The 21,340-nt window shown below is 28.8% G+C and overlaps 1 protein-coding gene across 9 annotated transcripts in view; it reads right to left on the reverse strand.

The window, feature by feature from the left end:
- LOC142330985 (arylalkylamine N-acetyltransferase 1-like) overlaps positions 1-21,340 on the reverse strand; it is a 535,412-nt gene that overhangs the window by 7,438 nt on the left and 506,634 nt on the right. For all 9 annotated transcript variants that reach the window (XM_075376484.1, XM_075376489.1, XM_075376490.1 and 6 more), the window contains 2 exons: positions 7,414-7,630; positions 4,101-4,389 (listed from right to left, as the gene is read on the reverse strand). In XM_075376484.1, the coding sequence (XP_075232599.1) occupies positions 4,101-4,389; positions 7,414-7,630 (506 nt within the window). The remainder of the gene's footprint in view (positions 1-4,100; positions 4,390-7,413; positions 7,631-21,340) is intronic.

The following is a 21,340-nucleotide window of genomic DNA, read 5'->3' on the forward strand; positions in this document are numbered from 1 at the left end:
TAGATTAACAAAATCATATAACATATGGTTTTATTTCCAGTAACTGTATATTATTATTATTATTATTATTATTAGTTTATGTTGTAGTTAAAAGAATATTTCTAAATGGCTTGATAATATGATACAGTCTTTATCCATTCTTTTTCTTAATTCAATTGAAATAGTTTTGCTTTTTGTCTTTAAATAATTTACAAAAAGTTAACCATTTTACTTCAGACATATTCTTGATTTGTTTCTCTTTCAGTTTGTTCTTTTTTTTATTTTACTATTTGCTGTTATTTGTTGGAAGTTTTAATTTACTTTAATTTCAATAATCTGTAAATAATTTTCTCTCTTCTTATTCTTATTTTTATTTGTTTTTATTTCAGCAATTAAAGCAATGCAAATTTAGAACTTTTATTTTTATTTATTGCCCTTTCTATATTTATTACAATATATTGATTACAATTAAAAAATTTACAGAAATTACAGAACTTACAAAATACTATTAGATTAACTTTGAATCAAACCGTCAAGAGATTCCTAGCTGAAGTAAGTTAAGCAATTTCGTTGTTACTGTACTGCTGCAAATTAAAGAGGTTGGTCGAGTGCATAGGAGGAAGGTCAATGACTCATATTTGTAAAACTGATTGCATATGTATGAAACCTTGGTCTAAAACAAGTAGTTGCTAGTGAAATCTTATAACTTAAATATCACGTATCTTGAGACCTCAGTGTGCTAATTATATTTCAGATTTATAAGTTTTAATTTTTTATTTGTTCTAAGTAAGGTGTGGTGTTAAGTAAAGAGAGTTTTCTTTTTCAATCATAATGTATGAACTGGTTGAATACACTTATTATCAAGGATCTAATTCTCTATTGTATTATTAAATTATTTGGTTGTTGTTAAGCCAGTTTTATTATTTTTACTTTATTCATGAATTAGTTTATTCAGATACAGAATGAGACTATTATTATCAAGTATTACGTATTATTATGTATTATGTAATCAACTAAGAAGTACGCTATGTTTCCAAGCTTATGATCTTGAACACAGGCCATATTAGCATATATATAAAAAATTTAGTAAGTGAGATTAGAGCTGTTTTATTTTTATTTGTGCTGCAGATTTGAATTAGTCCTTCACTTTTGAAATGCTTCTTACTCTGAGACAAAGGCATATTGAAAAACAACAAGTTCTCTGGCAAAAGAAAGCCAGGCAATCGCAAAGCAATGTGAAACTCATTCTAACAATCTTTTTTGATTATCAAGGCATGGTTCACCAGTAGTTTGTTCCTCAAGGACAAACTACATCCCTAATTTCACTTTTAAATGCTTGTTAGTTGAATTTTGATTTAATTCTAATATTATTTGCATGAATTTTTCTGGAATTTTTAACAAAAGAAGACTTATCAGGTATTACTTTGGACCAGATTATAAACTGCCATGATTTCCGTAAGGGCTCATAACCCTTTAAGGACTGTGAATCCATTTCTTCTCTTTATTCATTATTTGAAAGTAAAGTGATATTCATCATGGGGAATGATAAAACTCTGCCATCGCAATCCCTTCATCTTTACTGCGATTGAGAAATGTGCTGTGCAGAGAGTTTGGGTGTACGGTAATTAAGCAACTATTGTTATTGAGATATCTTTTACTCCTTGAATAAAAACATTCTTTTCCGATTTCTTTCTCAATTCTTCAATAATCAATAGTTTCACCTTGCTGAATATAACGTATGATCAAATAGTATCTGACCTTAGGTCATAAAAACAAAAATACTTAACCTATTTAGTTGTTCTTCCACAGTAGAAGATCCCTTCTCATGTAACACTCTTATTCTAGTGATGTTCCCTCTGATGGAAGTATTTTTCAATGTCATTTTCAGTGAGCACCATAAGTCCTCTTGTCACATTTGTTTTGATTTTTTCTCAGTCTTAAAATTTCTTTCCTTTAAGCATAGGAAAGGACCACAATTTACAGGGAGCCATGTTTGGTGAGTAAGGAACCTGCTGAAGTAGTTTGATCTCATGTTTTGCAAAGAGTCTGGATAAGTTGTGATGCATGGTCTGGAGTGTTATGATGAATTTTCCAATAATTTTTCCAAAGCTGTGGTTTCTTAGTAGACAAAAAAATTTATGTAGTACTCTTTATTGATAGTTTGCCCTTGAGGAGCAAACTACTGGTGAACCATGCCTTGATAATCAAAAAAGATTGTTAGAATGAGTTTCACATTGCTTTGTGATTGCCTGGCTTTCTTTTGTCAGAGAATTTGTAGTTTTCAATATGCCTTTGGCTCAGAGTGATAGCCTTAGAAAATGTTTCATCTCTGGTTACTACTTTTTTTTCATAAATTAGGTCACTGATGCCAGCCTGTCTTGTGCAACTTGCTGTAGGTTTTTGTTTGTTCAAGAGAGAGAAGTTTAGAAAAAATTTTTCTGATATGTGTTCCATTTTGAGATCTGTTAAAATCGACACTAAGCCAAATGAAGTTAAAGCTCTAAAATTATTATTATTATTCAGTGATCATTTATCAGTATTAGTCAAACATGCTTGATTATTTTGGGATTTTTACTGGTAAGGTTCTCTAGAAATTAAGGTAATATTCCTTCTTCTGATTTAAAGGTTTATATATATATATATATATATATATATATATATATAAACCTTTTATAAAGTTTTTTTATCATAAGGGTATTACATTTTTTTTTAAATTATAAAAATCATAATACTTTTTATAAATAACCAGAAATATCCTTTCAGAATTTTTTTTAGAACTATGGTTCAGTCTTCCTCAGTCGTATTACAAACATTGTTGTTAATGATGTTTATATAAAGTGGTATGAAAGAATATTTTTTGAGTTTGACCTCTGAGGGTCACATGAAGCACCATTTTGGATTCATTTCTTTTTTTTGGGGAATTTTCTTTCCCGGTCTTCCAATAATTCATTCTTTAAATTTGTTTTTTCCTTCTCTTGAATATTTTTGAAATCTTGTTCCAATTTTCTGAGCATTCTACTATTTCTTCAGATATTTTTATTCCTTTTAGATCTTTTTGAATCATTGAGATAGATTAATTTATATTTTCCATTCTTTTTGTTTTAAATGTGGTTGAAGATTTGTTTTGTGAGCTTGTTATCATTCATTCTCATGAGGTGACTGAAGTATTGGCTTTTTTTTTCATTGATGAAATCATACATTTTTTCAGTTTCATTCTTTTGTAAAGATCTTTATTACTTTTAAATTTTTATTTGTTTTCACCTATTTTTATTGGTTCTGGGATTTTTCTCTCAGATATTTAAATTTATTGACTTTTCAATATTTTATATTTCAGGATTTGGGGGAATGATTATGCATTCTATCTTTTTGAAGGAAATTTTTAGTCCTATTTTCTGTGATTTATTTTAGATAATTTAGGGTTCTTTCGCTGTTTTAAGATTCTCCAAAAAAATACTAACATGATTGGCAAGACTTGCAGTTTCTACAAAATTTATTTAATTCAAAAATGTTATACTTTGTGTGTGTGTTGAGTTTATGATATTCTGTTAAAAATTTACTTACTGTGGTTATAACATCTTTGTTCCATTTCCATGAGAGAATTTATAATGATTTGTACTGACATGCTTACTGCTTGTAACTGTGAGAAAATGTGTAAATTTTTAAATATAATTATTTTCATAATAAAATTGTTCTAATTAATTATTATAATGTTTTGCTCTTTGATATGTAAATTGGGCATTGAAAAACTGTTTTTAGAACAGAATTGATAGGGATCCGATGATTAACTATTGATTCCCTGTTTATTGTTAGTTACATAAATTTAATATACATACAATCTACAACATATATAAATATATGTTCATTAGTTGTGTTTTGATTTTATAACTATTTGTTATTTCATTTTCAATATTTTACACTTATCATTTATGATCAAATTTAAAAATTTTTTCCAGTTGTAGATCTTTTTTTTAGTTTAATTAGAAACAATATTATTAGTATAATTTTGCATGATGAATGTTGGTTAACTGTATTTTAGCATGTAATATTGAATAACATAACCTGAAGAAAATGAGAGATTACTTAATTAGTAATGATTACATAATTGTAATTGTTATACTTACTTAGATCTTTCAATGAGCGATTTTGCGATTCCTTTACCTCTGTAGTTATCATCGACTGATAATATTCTAACTTCCAGTACTTTATCGATGTTAGGAAATTGCCCAAATACATCTGATTGCTTACCGACAACAGATAGTAAATTTAATATTTTTTTAAATTTTGGGTTAGAACATTCTTCATCAGCAACATTTACTTCCTCTGATGCTTTAGTACCTCCTCTTACATCAATACCATTTAAACATACACCAACTATGTCACCTGCATTATTCTGTGCCATCAGTGATGCACCTATAATAAAAAATAATGATTAAAAAAAATCTGTTTTGTTTTTGTGTACTAGTAATTAAAAATGGGTTCAATGTAATTGGAGAGAGAGTGAAGTTCTAGAATTTTGTGATTACTGCAGTGTGATATTTTATTGTGCACATCATTTGCCTTGAATACACCGACATTGAGTAACCACTTTATAGCAATTTTTGGAAATTAGTTGATGCTTGTCTGGTTGTTGGCTTCAAAGTTGGTTTACCTACAGGTGACATCAGTGAGCCCAACGGGGTTGGTCTAGTCGTGAACACGTCTTCTCAAATCAGCTGATTTGGAGAGTTCCAGCATTCAAGTCCTAGTAAAGTCAGTTATTTTTACACGGATTTGAATACTGGATCGTGGATACCGGTGTTCTTTGGTGGTGGGGTTTCAATTAACCACACATCTCAGGAATGGTCGAACTGAGACTGTACAAGACTACACTTCATTTACACTCATACATATCATCCTCTGAAGTATTATCTGAACTGAAATTACCAGAGGCTAATCAGGAAAAAGAAAAAGAAGATGGCATCAGTGGCAATATGCAGTGATTGTTTTTGTGCACTCAGAGCACATGGTCTTTATTATTACAGAACATGTGAGATGGTGTACTCCTTATAAATAATCTTGCCGTTTTCAATCGTACAGTATTTGCTTATTGTCAAGATGTACTTCAAAAGCAAATCATATGAGTATGTTAAAGATCAATTTCGTGTTAGATTTACAGTGCACCTGTGCTAAACAACTCAACAATAACATGAATCATCAATTGAGAGACTGGTAGTATTACTGACAAGAGGAAGAGTAGGCGTGCTTTAGTATTGACTGAAGGAAAAGTAGGAAGAGTTACATGCATTATTTGAATAGTGTCCAAGGAAAAGTTTGCGTAAATTATCATCGCAGGCAGGAATATCATACAGTAATGTGTAAGAGGCCACAAAGGAATTAGGTGTACATGCATAACAAATACATTGCTTACAGGAACTGAAACTCCCAGAAACTGTTAAAAGAGTAAGATACTTCCAGTTGTTATCAACCAGGTGGAAAGTAATGGGATGGGCATTACTGGATAATGTGTTTTTTTAGTGTCGAAGATATTTTCACGTTAGTGGTTATATCAATAGTCAGAACATCTTATGTGAATCGCCGCTGCACTCACAGAAGGTAAGGGGCTTGGTGTGCAATTTCTCAACAACGAATAATGGGCTCAATTTTTTTTACAAAACCCTTGACAGTCTGGCGCATCAGAATATAGTTACACAATTTGTAGCTCATCTCCAGTCTGAAAAACGCTATTGTTACCCGCAACAAGTTGAAGCAACGTGTCATACATCCAAAAACACCATGGAATTTTTGGAAGAAATGTTTGATGATCGCATGATTTCAAAAGATCTGTGACCCCCCTCATTCCCGACTTATTGTCATCAGACTTCTTTCTCTGGGGTTTTTTGAAAGGATGTTTATATCGCAAACTCACATACTCTACAAGACATGGAGTGAGCCATTACTTCATAGATGTATACCATTAGCTGTGATGTCTTATGAAGGGGTCAAAAAATAAAGGGTTCAGACCTGCCTTCTAGAAATTGGTGGACATTTCCAACACATGCTGTAAGACATAATCAGTTGTACATAATTACATTCCATGAGTCAAATCAAATGTTAGTATTTCTTTAGTATTATAGTCCATGCTAGAATTATAGTGTAATGATGTGAATGATAAAATTATCGCACCGTATTTCTTCGAACATTATCAGTTTTAATGAATGATTGAAGATTTCTTTTAAAAATCAAGTATTCAGTGATTATCTCAAATACATTCCATATTTTCTATTAGTAATTAGAAGTTAAAAAAGTGATTGAAATAACTAGAAGCATATGTATTAAATATTTGCTTAGAGTAAATACATTTATGCATATATTATTAGAATAACACGCTTATTCCAAAGTAGGTTATGACCAGTTAATGCTTAAGAACGATGATTATTTTATATTATTATTACCTATGATAAAACATAACATATTTTCTTAATTACTTTATTTACTGAGTTTATAAAGTTTTATTAGTTTTTCTTATAGTAAATTACATAAAATATTATTAAATAATTTTATTCATTACTTTAAAAATACTTAATTTCATTATCTAAACATTGGATCATATCATTTTTTTATACTATTTTCATACAGTATTACTAACTTTTTAATCATTGGTGATAAATCATTACTAAAAAGTGGCTGGATTGATGGTGTAGTCCTTATTTAATAAATAGTTCTGATTATTTTTTACCTTACTTTATCTACACACAACTATTTCCTCTCTGCAACATTTGACGTTACTTTGTTATTACCAGTTCTGGGGTAAAGTGATTGTTTTCTTTTGGGTTCATTTTCTTTATATTTTGTAAAGGAATTGATGTTCATACTTACCAGAGCTGTACTTGGTTTAAAATAACTGCTAAAGAGTTTTCTCCTGAATTTTTTATGTTTATTGCATTACTTTTCTAAAAAAAATTACATGCTCCTTTTAAAGTAGCAGGCAGGTATTCCTAAATAAACTGGTAAAAAGAAAAAAAGTTAAAAAGTTGCCTACATAACTACCTTGCGTTCACATTTAGCTTTTGTCGAACTTCCTGGAAAAATTACACTTCCAGACTGAATAACTGTTATTAATTAATGTGTGAACTCTTCATTTGTTTTAAAGCACTGAAATAGGGCTGTGCGTTACTAGGATCGATGTGGGTTTGTAAATACTCTTCAGATAAATATCTGAAAAATAATATCCTGTTTTCTTGAACTACAATATTTTAAGGGGTAGAAAAACAAATTGTCTTTTTTCACATTTTTGCCATTTTATGCAACGGTATTGAATAAATTTTTAAGAGATTGGTAACATGGTGATGTTAATTTATGTTTGTAAATTCGAAGTGAAGTCACAACAGGAAATCTAAAACTCAGTTTATAACTTCTAACATCTAATTTATTCATTCTAAATTTTTTAATACTCACCATCTGGAATTGAATTAATGCAGTACTGTTCCAATTCTAAACAATTAGAATTTGGATCATCCAATAGTCCTACTGCAACATTAAGCGGTTCATCTTTGAAAAAGAATCTTCGTAAGAAATCAATTACACGATCAGCATCCCTGTTGGAAATCTTTGAGATTGTGTATGGACTTGTATTCTCCTGTTCGTCCTGCATGTCAGTGGAGCTTCCTCGTACCTATAAACAAAAAAAAAAACATAATATACTTAATTAAAAAAATGCAGCGACATGTAATAATGTATTATTAAATACAAACTTAAAAATATTTTTTGTAAATAGTGATATAACTTTACCACTGGGTTAATTAGAAATACTAGCTGTGATTTTTTTTTGTAATTATGAAGAATATATATTTATTGATTACTGAATTAATAGACGGAATACCTGTAGAATTACTGCGCAATGCAGGTGAGGAAGCGATTGATAGATTATACAAACTGGTGTGTAATATTTATGAAAAAAGGGAATTTCCGTCAGACTTCAAAAAAAGTGTTATAGTAATGATACCAAAGAAAGCAGGGGCAGATAAATGTGAAGAATACAGAACAATTAGTTTAACTAATCATGCATAAAAAATCTTAACTATAATTCTATACAGAAGAATTGAGAGGAGAGTGGAGGAAGTGTTAGGAGAAGACCAATTTGGTTTCAGGAAAAGTATAGGGACAAGGGACGCAATTTTAGGACTCAGATTAATAGTAGAAGGAAGATTAAAGAAAACCAAACCAACATACTTGGCATTTATAGACCTAGAAAAGGCATTCAATAACGTAGACTGGAATAAAATGTTCAGCATTTTAAATAAATTAGGGTTCAAATACAGAGATAGAAGAACAATTGCTAACATGTACAGGAACCAAACAGCAACAGTAACAATTGAAGAACATAAGAAAGAAGCCGTAATAAGAAAGGAAGTCCGAGAAGGATGTTCCCTATCTCCGTTACTTTTTAATCTTTACATGGAACTAGCAGTTAATGATGTTAAAGAACAATTTAGATTCGGAGTAACAGTACAAGGTGAAAAGATAAAGATGCTACGATTTGCTGATGATATAGTAATTCTAGCTGAGAGTAAAAAGGAATTAGAAGAAACAATGAACGGCATAGTCCTACGAACATAGTCCTACGTAGAAGTCCTACGCAAGAACTATCGCATGAAAATAAACAAGAAGAAAACAAAATTAATGAAATGTAGTAGAAATAACAAAGATGGACCACTGAATGTGAAAATAGGAGGAGAAAAGATTATGGAGGTAGAAGAATTTTGTTATTTGGGAAGTAGAATTACTAAAGATGGACGAAGCAGGAGCGATATAAAATCCGAATAGCACAAGCTAAACGAGCCTTCAATAAGAAATATAATTTGTTTACATCAAAAATTAATTTAAATGTCAGGAAAAGATTTTTGATAGTGTATGTTTGGAGTTCACTTTATATGGAAGTGAAACTTGGACGATCGGAGTATCTGAGAAGAAAAGATTAGAAGCTTTTGAAATGTGGTGCTATAGGAGAATGTTAAAAATCAGATGGGTGGATAAAGTGACAAATGAAGAGTTATTGCGGCAAATAGATGAAGAAAGAAGCATTTGGAAAAATATAGTTAAAAGAAGAGACAGACTTATAGGCCACATACAAAGGCATCCTGGAATAGTCGCTTTAATATTGGAAGGACAGGTAGAAGGGAAATTTGTGTAGGGAGGCCACGTTTGGAATATGTAATACAAATTGTTAGGGATGTAGGATGTAGAGGATATACTGAAATGAAACGTCTAGCACTAGATAGGGAATCTTGGAGAGCTGCATCAAACCAGTCAAATGACTGAAGACAAAAAAAAAAAGAATTAATGATTTGTGTAATATTTCAGCATTAAGGGAAAGTTTTTTATTTGCAATGACCAAATAATAAAAAAGTGGATACAGTGGAATTGAAAATATCCATAACCAGTATTTTATTTTACTTTTTTAAACTTTAAGTCGAGTTTATTAGTTTTTAAACTTTGTTTTAGTTTATTTTTTAAAGTTTAAATTACGGTCTACAAAAATCCTGCCTGGATTAAAAAAAAATTAAAGAAGTGCAAAAAGTTACAAACCTTGTACGTTGATAAAAATATAAAATAACGATTAAGAAAACTATATAAACAACTACTGCCAAGGTTTTCTGGAATAAAAGGGGATGTGTATTATCTTTTAATTTAATTTTTTTTTATCAATTTTTTTGAATTTCTGCATAAAAAAAATCTATTAAACAATATTGTGAATATCAGATCTTACGGTATTATATTATGACAATCCAATAGTAAACAGTGATATTTAAAAAAAAATCTAGACATGAAGTTTATTAATTTTTCAAAGCATGAATTTAGTACTGTATATGTAAATTTTTGTTTTAAGTAATCTTTATTTAAAATTATCTGATATCACCAACCTAATTTCCCTGCAACATAAAATAAGTAATTATTGAATTTTCTGCTTTTGTTACTTTTTAAATTATTGAAAAGTATGGCTTGAGCAGATAAAATTAAACAGTATCTACACACCAAAACTAAGAAATTACTCATTTTGAGGTTGCTTAAAAAAATTTGTTTTATTTTTTAAAGCTTAGCCCTGTATAAGCTGAGTACTTTAAAAAAAAAAAATTCTTGTAAATAATAAATTAAATAGAGATAACAGAAAATTTATTATGTTGCTTGTAAATCTGGATAAAAAAAATAAACAGAAATTACAAGAACTTGCTTATTTCATTAGTTTTTATTTTTGTTACTGCTATAGATCTGCAGTGATAATAATTAACTAAAATTAAATAGAAGTTAGTCTTGTATGAATAGATAGATTCTTTCTGTAAAGCAGTTTTATATTGTATACATGATATACTTGTAATGAAATATTGACTCTCCATGTTTGTTTGCTGTGATTTAATTTATCTTTTAATCTGGTAAATTTCTGTAGTGCTTTATAATTTCTATCTGAAGCTAATCTACCAAATTAATCGTTAATACAGTTATCTTGTAAAGGTGTTTTATCATTAATAATAACAAAATTAAAAAAGAAAAACACAATTACAACTAATGCAGATCAGTAAGTTATGTATAAAATTTCTGTGACAATATCAAGTTGTCTTTACCATATACAGACTGATGAATATTAATCAGTAGAGAGAAAGAAACCAATTACTATGTAAACGTGGAAGTATGTCATTTGTAGTTATTTTTCATTAACCAATTTACTAATAATATGATGTAAGATTAAAACTAAACAAATAAACGTTGAAAAATATGAAATTATTAATTCTATTAAAACTTGGCTAATAGTTTATGTATTCTTATATCGTGATCTTGTTCTATATATTCATGATCTTATATAGATTACCATTAATATCTGTTTAGAAGTTAAACCTTTATTTACGTATGTGCTTTTTAATTGAAAATCTTGAGAATAAAATATTGTTTTCATATTTTTATTAATTTGTTTAAAATAAATAGAAGTGACATTGACTGCTATGGTCACAAGTTTCAAATGAATGCCAACAAGCACTTCTTGTTAACGACTTTGTAAGGGATGCAGTTTATTCAGATTAAATTATTTATTTCTTAAAATAATATAGTAACTATTTTATAAATAAGTTCATTGTTAATCAGTTAACACCTTATAGTAAAGCGATAACACTTTGTCTTTTATATGGAAGGCTTTGTATTGAATTCCTATTCATGGATGGCACGTTTCCTGTGTTACAAATACAATAATTCATTACCGCTCCTGTAAGTTGGCATCAAGAAGAGTTACAGGCAATCTGATATGAAACACAAGTTACTTCTGATATTAATATAATATTTCTTGTGAATAACAAGATGCCATGATAAGCTTATTAGAAATAATTAAAAATGAAATGTTTTGCATAAGGCTTCCTTGTTGAACTGAATATAATAATATTCATTGGTTCATTGGCATGCCACAATGTGCATTAAAATGCAGATGATGTTTAGTTCCTCATTTGATACAGTTCATAGACAGCTGTAAGGTAGGACTATAAGCAAATAGATTCTTCAAGTTAATAACAAAACCTGTTGATAGATTAGCTTTGTATTGCAGATCTTGATGAAGATGGTAAACTATTCTTATTTTTATCTCGATGAGTAACTTATCCATTTTTAACATCTACTGTTTTTCCTTATCCTTGAACCCTTCTTCCCAATTATTGATTATTTGGTTGTACATTTAAACTTGCTAAATACTAAAAACTTTTTGAACAGTATCTGAAAAAATGAACTTTGAAGTTTTGCATGATACTTTACGTTTCAGTTTAAGTTGCTCAAGTATACAAAATATTTGTCTTCCTTTATTGTTTAACTATCTACATTTCCTGACATTATTTATTCATGTTAACAAGTGTAGATAGATGTCCATTTAAAGAAATTTTTTTTTATGAGAAAAAATTTTTAAAAAGTTAAAAATGCTGAATCTGACTTGGATTTGAACCCTAGAACTTTTTGGATAAAAGACAGAAAAAAGCAACTCTACTCCAGAAGTTGGCAACACACAGTATTTTTTATTCTGACCACCTTAATATGTTTATAAATATATTTGTGTCTGAACTGTTTTTTATTTATAATTAGATTCTGTTAGTTTAAAAAACAAGCTGTTGTGCCAGAGGGTGGGAAGATCAAAAGAAATGAATGTGTTAATTTATTGAGGTTGTACCATAATGCTTTCAGCATGTATTTGCATAAATATATAAAAGTTTAAAGAATTGCATAAAACCACATGCATAACCCTCCAAAAGTATAATAAATAATAATAGCTACAATTATGTGTTATTTTCCATAATAAATAAAAACTATAGATTATATTTATATATAATGTAAAATTTGTAATTGTAATTAAACTAGTTATTGGCATTTAAATTCAGACAAGCATATGGGTAGCATTACAGTTTAGTGACATGTTATGTAAGTAAATAAATGATTTGTAAAAGTCCAGTTACAACATTTTCTAAGATACCATAGTGTATTTCAGATTAAACCTTGAAGTAAATCTGACAAGTAAGTGTATACAAGTACATAAAGTTCAACATAATTGTTTTACATTCTTTTCTAGAGTATGATTTATCAAGTACATATGATTTATTTGGTATGCATAAATTATATGCGATACTAGCTTAAGTATTAATTTTAGACGACTGCATTCATTGTGTGTAGAGTAATGTATAACTAGGTGTGGTTCAGACAAATTCAAAATTTATCCACATATAAAAAAGTCATAGGTATTGGTATGACTCCACCCAATTAATTAATAAAAAAATGTTTTACGTAGGTTATTTAATTGCATTCAATTGGGTAGTATAAAAATAAATAAATAATGTAATAATAATTCCTTTTTTAATGGTTCCAGATTGAAATGCGGTCAGCTACAGATTTCATGTCTTTAACTTCTACAATCCTTCATGTTGACTGTAGTGAATAAATTTAAAAAAAAAAGTCTAATTATATTTAAAAAAATGTATGTTTAAAATTGCCCACTACATTAAACCAATCGAGAGCATTTTATATCTTTTTACTAATTATAAAAAAAATCAGAAAACACAGCTGCAGTACTTTCTCATCACGTGGATATTTATAAATAAAATATAATAATATATTAATGACATATTGAAAAAAATCTGATGTGGATACCAAATGACTTCCTTGTACGCCTATTAAATTACATACACACATTTTTAAAAGTACATCAAATTTTATTTCACTATAACAAATGGTTTTTCATTTTTTTATTTTTTTTATTGCTATTATTGGATTATTATTTATTGTAAAAGTTTTTTTACAATCGGAGGTTAATAATTTTTAATAAATCAGTACATTTAAATTAAAAAAAAAAAGTCTGTTCCAACCGATGTGTTTCACCTTGTAAGATCCAAATATTTCATTATCCAAAGTTTCATTTGGTTAAAACTCTGGAACCAATGAAAATAAGTACCACTTATGATATATCGTTGATCTCTCGATGAGGAGGGCTAATTACTGCAGTTAAGAAATAGTCCAAAATCCAATTTTTTTTTGATTTTGGGATTTTTTTTGACACTTTTGGTTCAGTTGATTGCATTCAAAAGGGGAGGTGCACAACTAGATATTACAACAGTTCTAAATCCAACATTTCGACATCCTACGGCTAATCGTTTTTGAGTTATGTGAGATACATACATACGTACAGACGTCATGCCGAAACTAGTTAAAATGGATTCAGGGATGGTCAAAATGTATATTTCCGTTGAAATATGAAAACTGAAATTTTTCGCGATCACAATACTTCCTTTACTTTATACAAGGAAGTAAAAAATCCCAAGTTATATTATTGCAAGATAATAATATTGGCTTGAGGTTAACAACACAAATTTCAAATCTGGTATTACTAAAAAAAAGCTTCAATTTCAACAACTTTAGATATTAAAATTGTTTTCAGCGTCCTTGAAATTGTATAAAATTACAACATCAATTTTTAGCTTAACTTAGCTATTTGTTAACTGATTTTCAAAAATAAAATGTCATTCTGTTCAAAACAAAAGGCTTAATGTTTTAGTAAATAATATAAATTTTGATAAAACTAATATTTATGGAGATAAATGGTTTGAAAAATAAACATGGCCGTCATTTATAATTTGCGAAGGTATTTTGTCCTAATTTTTTGTTGATTTTAAAATTTATTACAAAGATGCTTACCAAATATTAATGTGATTAGTCTATCCAAACTTTAGATATACATTTTTATGTAAAAATAACAACATGGCGAACAGGAGAAGTAAGAAGACATTGTCATTTTTCCTAAGGATATTTTTTGTTTAATTTTACAAATAGAATCCGAAAAAGTATAGTCAGCCCACTATTTTATAAACATTCTCTCTCTCTCTCTTTCTCTCTCTCTCTCTCTCTCTGTGTGTGTGTGTGTGTATATATATGTATAATAATAATAATAATAATTTCTACATTAAATTTACCTGATGAATAAAAAATATAGTTATTTTTTGTTAAAAATAATAATTACTTTGTTAATAAAATCTTTTATTAAAGCGCAATTAAATTTAAATATTAAACTTTTAAGTACATTCGTTATTACGTTGTTAAATAAAGTTAATACGTGTATGTACATGATCTAATTGTTTATTAATTTTTTTATATAATATAGTACGTAATTTTATATAGGGACGTAAGACGTTTCATTCTACTATTGAAAACAAATTTATAATTAATTGGAGAAAATGTATTAAGATGTACCGTATTGTACAAGTAGTTGTACTCGTAGTAAGAGAGGGGAAAACGTTGTAAAGATAAAGAAGCTACGAAAGAAAGAACTCTATAGCCGTAACTATGGTAACGATAACAACTTCACCTTCACCTTGGTATCCATGACAACTAAACAACATCTTATACTACAGCCGCCGGCTCAGTAATGTGAATTCAAAATATTAGTATTGGTAAACCAGAGAATAAAAATAAGCAAAAAATTTATTTATTAAAATTAAAAAAGATAAAAAATTAATTTCAATAAAATCTAATTAAAATATTTTGCTTTTTAAAACTGCGTAACATTTTATAAACTTTAAAAATAACATCTATAATATTAATTTAAAAAAAAATAAGTTTAGGATAATGTCATAACAACTTCTTGTTTCGAACCCGTCAAATATATCTGAAAAACAAAGAATTATTTTTTTCCTGATTATACTGTCTCATAATTAATTGTAAACCCAGTTACTGTTTAGCAATTAGTGTTAAGTCCAGGAGGTATCTGTTTTGGGTTGCGTTTTTTCTATATAATTACTAATTTTTGCTTTATTGTACACCCCCCCCTCCCGCGGTATATTATCAAACATGATTATTTTGTTATGTTCCAGTTGAAAAAGGTGTGCTTAAATTTTTATTAAAATGTAAAACAAATTGCAAAATATCTATTTTTTCTCTCCTTTTTCCCTAGATAAATCGATAACTATTCATTTTAGAGAAAAGATCAAGAGACAAAAAAGTTTTTTTATTAAATTTTACACACAATATCACCAGTTGAAAACAGAAAAATACGTTATTATTGATGCAAAAATAGCAAAAACTGTCAAAAAGACGAAAAACATACATTTTTTGGGAACTTTTTTCGAGTACTTATATTATAAATAGGACCTTGAGAATTTACCTCAAAGAATTAAGATACAAAAAAAATCTGAAGTTATTAGTGAAATAAAATTTTATGTACTTTTAAAAATGTGCATATGCAATTTAATAGGCATTATTACATATGTGTATATGTAATAAATAAGCTGAAACATCTGATTATTTAATATTAATTGAACATTAGAATTTAGAATCGTATTATTTTTGGATTTTCTAGTTTAATTTCTGTTTAATTTTATTTAAGTATTCTAGGATTTCTGTTCAATTTTATCTACATTAAAGTTAACTACAGAGTGACTGAAAAATAGACCCTCACTAGATCAACATATACACTGAGGCAAACATGTCCGATCTTCAATAAATTGCAAAAGATTCTTATCTTTTAGTTCATTACTTCTCTGATATAGTAGGACAATATTCTCCCTAAGTCAGAATTGATCATCATTTCGCTTATTTGTTTTTTTGCCAATCATTTAATCGCTCCTTGGTTTGATATAATTTTTCTGATCTTAATTTGTGTTCACGTTCTCTAGTTTTCAAATTTTCTCTCTATATTCATCATCCTCCCTTACTCTTGTTATTTTTTCCTTGGTCTTAACGTTTTCTTCCTCTTTATATTTATCATCTTCTCTTAATCTTTTTATTCTTTGATTGTTTGCAACATTTTCTTCCTGTTTTCTTTTTTCATTTTCTTTATTTTAATTATATATATTGATTTATTAATAATTACTAACCTCTGATTTAAAAAAAAATTACAATAAATAGTAATTCGATAATAATAAATATGAAAAAAATCAGAAGTTGTTAGTGAAATAACATTTTATGCATTTAAAAAATGTGTATATGTAATTTAATAGGCGTACAAGGAAGTCATATGGTGTACACACCATATTTTTTGTTTTGGTTTGGTTCTTCGGTGGTATAATATAAAATCATGATATATATATATATATATACACTATTATTTCTTTAGTGAGGAAGAGGGTTTTTGTTTGTTTGGGATACTTAGTTTGTCGGTTGAAGCACTAACTTTAATGAATTGAATTAATGAACTGGAAACTGTAAGTTTGCATCTCTGTGTGAGCTGGACTCGAACTGAATGATTCAAATGAATAATATTACAAAAATAATAGAATTAAATTTATGTTAAATAAAATAATATTAAATAAATTTAAAAAATGTTTAACAATAATGGTTTTCCTGTGGGGACCTGTGTGAGGCTAGAGTGGTGAGGTAGGCGGCACCTCGTAGGAGGCTAGACCAATCTTCACCATTAACAGATAAAAAACAGGATGCCTCTGGGACGTTGTTTTGGGAGATGCTATGGAGTGCTCATATAATTTCTGAACAAACAATCGCCTGGTTTACAAAAATCAAACTGGTATTTGTCAGTAGCTTGAAGACTAACTTTTGCATGCCAGGTACACTACCGATCTAACAGATCACGGTTTTTCGGGAATGTGTTATATATATATATATATAAATTTTGTCGTTGTTGTCGCATCACGCGAGAACCAACCGACCGATTATTTTCAGATTTGCAGGATACATTCATGTTATCCCAGGGAAGGTTTTAAGCCATCGACCGCGAGGCCTTAGCTCCCTTGAAGGCTAAAATATTAAAAATATTATTTCTTCGCCTCCAAGGAGGGTGAAGTTGTGAATTAAAGATATTCATTAAAGAAAAGAAAGATTAATCTTTTACTTTATTATTATATTTCTGCCACTATGGCAAAGAAATAAATTATGAATTTTTCGTCGTCAAAGGTGTGTGTACTTTAGTTACTGTAGTTACTATTACTCTAACTTTTGTAATTTAATTTCTTTTTCAGGTTTCTATAAAGTCTGAATACTATAATTATTATTTAACAGCATTATTGTCAGAATCATGTGAACCGTTCAGTGTGGGGTCCAGCGGGTGGAGCCTCTGGGTAGATGGGAATGGCGACCCCCTGGCGGGTATCCCCCTGGCAAATTGGGAATGGTGAGTTCTGCGGCCGTGCGGTAGGCTCCGAGTGTATCCCTGAGTTTGCTCCGGGATTCGCTTGAGCTGATCTGGATTGAAGTTGGTTCCGAGGAGCTAGGTTCCGGGTAGACGGGCCGGCTGGTATATACATATTTACATACATACACTCATGTATGATTACATGTATACACATACATCCTAAATATATTACACTCCTTTTTGGGCAGTCGTGTAAAAACTATTCAGGCAGCTTTACCGTTTCTGAATATAAATCGTCTAACTTCCCACGAAGAATAACAATTTTTTAATTTTGAATTTACGCTTTAAACTGCTGTTTGTATCGGTATTATTGAACAGTTTTTCGATGTATTCGTTAACGTACTATACAAAATTTAATCTACTTTTTTTCAGTAAGTCTAAGGTTTCTCTTGAAGTAACTGGTAACAACGGTTGAATAACGTAACCTCATTTAAGGACTCTTTAATTGACAATTATTCCACTAACCGTTAATTTTAATATTGGTTAGTTTTCTTCTCGCCATATAGTTTTATTACTCCTGAAGAAGAACAGAATAATATCGATGATCGATTCGACTGGAATATCACTTTTCATAGACCCAAGATTCATCAGTTAATCGCCTTAATTTCTTAAAGTAATGAGTGAAGTCAGTATTTTTTACAAGGACTTGGCCATCGTAAAGCCTTTTTTTTACTTTTAGATATTTAAAATTTATGGAGATTAATCTCTATAAATCCGGTACGATTTTATATAGATTATTAATACAATAGTTTGCCCTTGTCCCTTTTTTTAATGATTTGTCCCTTTTGTTAAATTTGAGTGTAGTACAGCTCACATTAAAATGAATTAATTTTTAATCTCGATTCTCTTACAATTTATGATTAATAATAAAATATAAACAAATAATTCAACGTAATTTAAGAACAAAAAAGAAAGCAATTTATATTTTTGTAATAATAGCAAATTGTTTTTTTTTCTTTTTTTTCTTTGAAGAGAAAAGAATAATGCTATTGAACAATAAAAATGAATGGAATTTAAAGTTATTTTCTGAGCGTGACTTAAAAGTATATGTACGGTCTATAAAACGTAGTTAAAAATACAGTTCGCAAACAGAAATTCATTTATAAAGAAATATATATATTTAGCGATTTGATTTATTACGTTTTTGTCGCTACTAAGGCAATAATAGTATTTTACATAATAATATTTAATTACAACAATTGTATTTTTAGCTATAGCTCGTAAACTGTCTTGAAATATGGAAGTCTGCATAAGCTAATAAAAACAAGAATAACGAATAGAAATAATTAATAAATTTAAAAAAAGTTAAATATAGTTATATTGTGACACGCTGTAAATTTCTTTTAGTGCAGTTGGAACTATATATAGGTTGAAATTGGTATAAGAAAATAGATTTTACAGTCAAAAAACGGTGAAGTTATTATCTACACATGATTTGTTCAAAATTGAATTTTTGTTTTTAATTATGAGCATTTATTAACTGGTAAATATAGAACAAATATTCATATAGTACGGTATGAGAAGCAAAATTTTCTCACATTTTTGGCCAGTAGAAAGATTTATTTCCATACGTTACACCATTTTTGTTTTTTTTTTTTTTTAACCTCCAGGTTCATCGTTAGGTATTGCTTCAGGGAATGAGATGAATGATTTGTAGCGTGTGTAAAAATGCCATGCTTGACCGGGATTCGAACCCGTGACCTCCGGATGAAAGGCCGAGACAATATATGGTACACTTAACAAGAAAAATTATTAATTTCAGATAAAGAGAATTTTAATGTATACATAATAAAATTATTGAATTGTTAAAAGGGGGGAGTCTACCCTTGATGCAGTAAAAAATAAAATTTATAAACATTTTTAGTGATTTTTATTATATGAAATGTGCTGTTTTTAACTGTGTAATTACTTTTTTCTCCGTTGACCGTAAAAATTTAAATAAAATAAATTATAAGCCTGTTTCCGTGGTAATATTTGAATTTTCTCCGTGTAAAATACGAAATTCAATAGCTTATATCTCACGTGAAAAATGATACAAATATGAATATTTCGCAGTTTTAAACCTCGTTTTTATTCTATTTAGTTCATATTTCATCCTGCAGGTTGCGCCACTTTCAAGTTTTTAGGACACTGCTAAAACCATGCGATACAATCGGTAGGTGCTATGGTGTAATGCAGTCTTTAATCTCTGTTTTCCGAAAACTTTATTTCTCTGTTTCGTTAAAACTAAAAAAATCATAACTTTAGTTGTAATTGAGATAACTGCATGAATTTTTTTTTACATTGTACAGAAAATATTTGTCTAGATGTATGTGTATGCGTGTATAATCCTGCTGCATATATTATTTATGAGAGGGGGTTGAAATTAAAATGGGGATGATTTTTTGTTTAAAAAATTAGTAACAAAAATTCTACAAGATGTATTTTTTGTGTGTATACACAAGGCACTAGAAACTTATTTTCTCTATATTTTTGTGTTTTTTCTAAGTTTTTATCTTTAGTAACAAATGGAGATAAATTTATTCTTGTCGATAAGTGTTTTTTTTTCACCCCACCCCTATTTTTTAGGGCTTACAATGAATGTAATTATCTGAAAATTTAGAAAAGTACTCTTCACTGTAATTCAAATAAACTGACCAAGTATAAACTTCTTATTCCAAGTCTAAAGAAAAAAAATATTTTGAGTAGATTCCCCCTTCCGGTGAGGGATGAGTAAATTTTATTTGAAAACGGAAACATTTCTTTGAAGTTATCAGGATAATCTGGCCTACAATATTAGAAAACTGTACCTATTTCTAAATGTAACAAAGTTTGCATTCCCGGGGTATGACCTCAATGTAACTTGATGCATGGATAAACTAAGCATTTAAATTTTAAAAGCTTTGTATGAAATGTATTATAGAAAAAAGCATGAAACAGCTTCGGGTAAAATTAAAAAAAACGTTCATGTTGGTTACAGATTTTGCCCCATAAAAAAACATGGGTAAAAGATTTTATAAATATTTTGAAAGTCCCAAAACTACTTTAAATGCGAGTAATGATAATAGTTTGTGGCAAGACGAAAATGTTAGTTCAAAATATTTGATTGAACCCGAATTAAATATTTGTAAGCAAAAAAAAAAAAAGCTGACAACATATTTGTAGTACTTTCCCGTCAGTCCTACAACTGTGGGTTTTTTCTGTTGTACGGCTTACACACACACAAAACACATAAATTAATTTAAAATATAATATTTTTTCGTTTACTTAATACAATGATTCTAACTGAAGTGCGTGCGCTTACCGTATTTAATTCGTGCGGTACTAGCGGCGACAGATATGCCGTATGCTAATTATAATGAAATACAATAAATAAAGTAAATCTATTATATTTAAGCAACATTTTTACGATTAAGCAAGGTCAAACCTCACTTGTACCTGTACATTTAAACCGGATCTATACGGAATTGTCTCTGTGGGCGATTGTCGCATAACCTAGCATTTATATAGTAATGTTATTTAAAAGAAAGTTTTTACGGTCGATTGCCATGAAGAAACTGTTAAAAAACCAAAAAAGTATATTTTTTATGCGGAAATTAATGAAACCCTGTAACGTGGTTCATTTTCTAGGAAAAAAAGCTAATTAAAAAAAATTAATAATTAGGAATCTGAACTTTCTTCATACTGTGTAAAATTCTATTTAAATATTTCTATAATTTTACGAATTTGAGTCGTATTTCTAGGAAAATTTGCTTG

The sequence above is a fragment of the Lycorma delicatula genome, chromosome 10 (assembly GCF_047948215.1).
Source record: "Lycorma delicatula isolate Av1 chromosome 10, ASM4794821v1, whole genome shotgun sequence".
In the NCBI taxonomy this organism is placed as follows: domain Eukaryota; kingdom Metazoa; phylum Arthropoda; class Insecta; order Hemiptera; family Fulgoridae; genus Lycorma; species Lycorma delicatula.